The sequence below is a fragment of the Terrapene carolina genome, unplaced genomic scaffold (genome assembly GCF_002925995.2).
Source record: "Terrapene carolina triunguis isolate 2854851 unplaced genomic scaffold, T_m_triunguis-2.0 Scaffold97, whole genome shotgun sequence".
In the NCBI taxonomy this organism is placed as follows: Eukaryota; Metazoa; Chordata; order Testudines; family Emydidae; genus Terrapene; species Terrapene triunguis.
In genome coordinates, this window is record NW_020664448.1 from 21,071,195 (window position 1) to 21,076,138 (window position 4,944).

General features: G+C 43.9%; 1 protein-coding gene across 2 annotated transcripts in view; it reads left to right on the forward strand.

Moving 5' to 3' along the window:
- Nucleotides 1–4,725: 4,725 nt before the first annotated feature.
- The window catches only part of YAP1 (Yes associated protein 1), a 186,178-nt gene continuing 185,959 nt past the window's right edge, over nt 4,726–4,944 (forward strand). For both annotated transcript variants that reach the window (XM_026651589.1, XM_026651591.1), the window contains exon 1: nt 4,726–4,835. In XM_026651589.1, the coding sequence (XP_026507374.1) occupies nt 4,726–4,835 (110 nt within the window). The remainder of the gene's footprint in view (nt 4,836–4,944) is intronic.

Below are 4,944 nucleotides of genomic sequence, written 5' to 3' on the forward strand. Positions count from 1 at the left end.
AGTCTGGGATGTACATCTTAACACACTCAAAACTGCCTTCACCAAACAAGGACACTCCACCAGAGAAGTAGATCGCATCATGGAACAGTACACCCAAATACTTGCTTCAATATAGAAATAAAGCTCCCTTTGACTGCACTCCCCAGTTGTCACATACCACCTGACACTGGAACTCAAATGGGGTTTCATCAAACAACTACACCCCATCCTTGAGGGGGACTCCATCCTGAAAGAAATCTTTCCTGAATCTCCTCTTCTGGCCTTCAAACTACCCCCCGTCTCTCCAACCTCATCATCAGGAGCAAGCTCCCCACAGAGCAGGACACACCAACTCAAAGCAGCACCAGATGCCTTCAGAACAACAGATGCAAAACCTGCAGACATATCTCCACTTCTACAATGATCAACAGTCCCCACCACACACCTTTAAAGATCCATGGGTCTTTCACGTGCCTATCACAACATGTGGCATACCTCATCCTGTGAACTAAATGTCCCAATAGCAACTATGTGGGTGAAGCCAGACAATCACTACGCTCTCGAATGAACTCACAGAGGAAAATGATTAAAGACAAGACCTGTAGTTGATCACTCTATATCTGCCTTACCAGTCCTCACCCGGCTCAAAGGAAACCTGCACAACACTTTCAAAAGATGAGTCGGGGAACTTAAATTCATAACTTTGGCTGACACTAAAAATCATGCACTGAATAGAGACACTGGATTTATGTCTTATTACAACAATCTATAATCCACTAAGAACCCCTTAACCCAACTGCTTCCCCTCTCCTGCCCCCACCCTTTCCTCCCTATGACTGGAGGGATGTTAACAGACCACTTCACCTTGAATAGTCCCTTGAAATATGTGTTAACTACTTATGCCAAAGAATCTGTTCCACCTTGTATTTAGCTGTGACACTCTGAGTAAGTTTACCAGACCTGAAGAGCAGCAATGAGTAAGCTTGAAAGCTTGTCTCTCTCTCCAACAGATATTGGTCCAATAAAAGATATTACCTCACCCACCTTGTCTCTCTAATATTCTGGGACCAATATGGCTGCAACACCACTGCATACAGGAAACAACTTAGGCACCTAACTCCAGGAGAGAGGTTCCTATCTGTGCATCACAAGCAGAAAGAGGCACCTCCTTACTTCCTGAATTTAGGTTCCTAGTACCTCTGTGAGAGTGGCGGGGCTTAGGATACTCCCCTTTCTTTGGCATCCCATTGGCTAGTGTAGGCCACTCCTCACCTAGCATGTTGGTTTTTGTGGACTTCATTCTTACGCTCCTATCTCTCCCCACTCATTGTATGGGGAGCATAGGAGGCTAACTAAGGCTGTGTAGATCACAGTGTTGTTCCAGTGATTTTATCGGCACCTAAAACTTAAGCATTGTGACACTCAGCATTGCAATGCCTAAGTCCCTTTTGTGGATCCTGGCTTAGATATACTTTGAGCAAGAGTCTTGCAGGTAAGATACGCAAGGGAGCACCTATCTCCACCCTGCTTGAGGCTTAGGTGTGAAATAAGTGTCCAGACGCCTGCCTGAGGTTGCAGTGCACATGTCCTAAGGGACTTTTATAGTGAAAATTTAGACACCAAGTGAGTTTAGGCACCTACAGAGTTAAGCAGCAGCCATGTAGGGGTTTTGTGGATTGCAATAGTGCCTAAACCTGGGATTTAGGCACCTAAATCTGTGTTTTAGGTGTCTAAGACCATTTATGGATCTGAGCCTTAGTCCTGAACTCTTACTGCTGTGAATAGCCCCACTGACTTAATTATAGACAGGTATCAAGATCAAGCCCTTAATTTGGTGTCTAATACCAAAACCACACTAAGCAACTATAGTTTATGTACAACACTGTAAAGCAGTGAGATACTGTCACTTATTCCAGGGATGTACTCCAATGTTTATCCTTTTCTCTCTTCTGACCAATTAAATTCCACTACCTAACCATTTTCCATTGATGCTGAAGACTTTTGCCAGCAGACAGAGAGAGCTGCTATACAGGTTTTCTCTTTCCTCCCCAGCTGGAATGGGTTGCTAATCTTTCACTGCCTGACCTTTGCCTTAAAAAGTGATGTATTTTGTAAAGGTGCAACTGGGCTGATCCTCTGTAATTTGATTTCTGTTTGCAGTGCAATGGCTGGTTTATCTGTTTTGTGTTTAAATACCATAGTTTTATTCAGCAGATTAAAAAATATCATTATGACTCTTCAGAGTCAAATATATAAATATGTGAAAAATAAATAATACTGAGAAAACTAGTCAGACAATACATATTGTGTGCCACTGTTACTGTTTAAAGGACTGTCATCTTTATGCTCTTGGGACTTCATTATACAACAGAAGGATATAAGGATTTTCACACTGAAAATATCACAAAAGCTAAAAATCTCATCATAAATTAATGAGGAAAGCTGTTGTATTTAGAAAAGCATTTTTGTTTTAAAAATATTGGGCCTGACTCTCCATTTTGTGCTGGTGTAAATGACTACACAAGGTCCAAAGCAGTGGGGAACAGGCTGTTTAAAACAAACAAACAAAAGTAAACCTCCCCGCCCCCCAAGCCTGACTTCTATTATTGTGAACTGATGAAAACTTGAAATGTTAAATTATGAAGCCAAGATTACAGATAGATGACAATACAGTAAGGAAATTTATTCCACGCTGTTTTAAACATTTTGTGCTGCACTTATTGGGCCAAACCCTGAAGTCCTTGCTCGTTTTCTAGGTTCTGATTCATCAAAGCACTTAAGCACCATTGATTTCAGTGGGACTTAAGCATGTGCTTTGCTGAATCAATACCTTAGTCAAAAAAAATTTTCATTGAAGTCAGTGGGAGTATTTTTGTCTGAGAAGTACTACGGATATCAAGTTTTGCCTTTTGTGTCTTACATTTGAGATTGGGTAAGTCCAAGTTGACAGTCTGTGCCTTGCGCTAGTTCTTGCTGCACCCTTAACTCTGATTCTCTGCCCAAACCAGTTCTCTCTCTGGTCACTCCTGCTGCTACCAACATTTGTGGCAATAGGAGCTTCACACACAGGGAGATACTTATCTCCACCCAGACTTGTCAAGCACAAGGTCATAGCTATGTATTCCAGTTGTTTGTTATTTAGAACATGGTTTCTATTTTGCAGCAAAAGATCGATTACTTTTTCCTACTTTATCCCTCCCCAAGCCTTTGCCAGTTCAGCACATTTCAATGGCGTTAAAAGGTGTATCCCTTATATTTATCAGCTTTTAAATGTTCAATGCACACCTGCCATCCTTTGAATGGTATAAAAAGAAACATTTGGGCAGGAAAATAGGAGTATATATTTTAACTCTATAGAATTGTATTGGAGTGGGAGAATTTCTGCAGGAAATGAAAGATGGGAAATAGTAAATATTTTGCTGATAAATAAGGATTGTCTATCTCAGCTAGGGGAGGTTGGCATGTATGTTTTAGGGTTCTGCTGTAGTTTGATTTTCTAATTAATTCTTATCAATTACAGGTCATTGGTGTGTGGACACTTATGGAAAATCTATAGCATTTAATAGACATAAAACTATTGAATACTATAGGTTTTCAGAGCAATTTCTATAGAATTTATTAACAATGTAATTTCTATAGCTTTTGGAATCACCGTATGGAATTCTATTTGCAAGACAGAATATTTGATTAAAATTCACCTGGTGGTTTGAACCATCCTAAAGGGTATAATTTTCTATTAATTTCCATGGGACTTTCTAATAAGGGGAGGAGTTAAGTTTTTGCATTTTTGTAGCTTGGTCCTGAAAGAGCATCTACTTTTGTGGCTTGAGCAGTGATCAAAGTAATTTGGCATCCAGCCCATCACTGAAAAATCAAATATGGTCCTAAATGCCCCGCCGCCGCCGCCACCCCCCAATATTCACAGGTTTTTTGCTTGAAAACAGAAAACTCCAAAGCTGGAGTCTGTTGACCAGACAACAGAAGAGTAAAATGTTGCTTGCGGATTTGGCACAAAATAAGGCCTCCTTTTCAGGAAAAGCAGATTGACAATGGAAACAGTGAGAAATGGTCATGCAGGAAAATGCTCCCTTCGTTCTTTATGAAAAGCAGAATTTTTCCCAGGTTTCACAAGGCTCCACAATTGCCAATTCTCAGGATAGCTGATGTTTTCCTTTAGCCCCAGAGTTCCTGGAGTCAGGGGATAAAAAGCTTCAACTAGCTTTTATGGTTGCAAGGAAAAACTTGAGGTGACCTCAGTGCAGCCAGATGGCTCAGACACCACAAGACCAAGCAGCCAGAATGAGTTATTTGCACAACAGTCTCATGATAATGGGGTCTTGACTCCGGGTTTTGAAAGGCTGGGAGTTGCCAATACCGTGCCCAGGGCTTGGCTGGGGAAGCTCCAACCAGGGCTGGAAGCCTGGTCCCGCCGGCCATATGCCCGCTGACCTCTTGGGGGGCAGCTGCCTGGTGATATTGAATCACAGCATTGTATGTGCTTGCAGACAGAGGCAAGGAAGGGGGGAAATCTCAGCACGCTCAGCCTAAGAAGCGGGGAGAGCAGGAAGCTGAGCCGGCTCAAGAGCCTCCCTTCCTAGCCGCAAGGTGCAGTGGAAGCTAGCGCGGCCCCTGGGGGCAGCGGAACCATTGTCAGCGCGGCAGAGCACCCGGGGGGAAGCTGAAAACCAGAGCACCACGTGCTGGGTGCGTTTCCATGGTAACCAGTGCGGCGTCTGGCGGAGGAACATGTCTGCCGGGGATGAAGGGTCCGAGCGGCGCTTCGCTTTCCGCTATCTCCCCCAGAAGCCCCTCCCGTCCCTGGAGAACAGGGACACGCAGGGCCGACTCCGCAAATGGTGGGAGGGGGAAACGCTGCTAGCTCCCTGGGGGCATGGTGCGCAGGGGGCTGGGATCTGCTGGGAGGGGAGAGAAGGGGGAGGGCTGCAGGGCAGGAGGGGCTGGGAT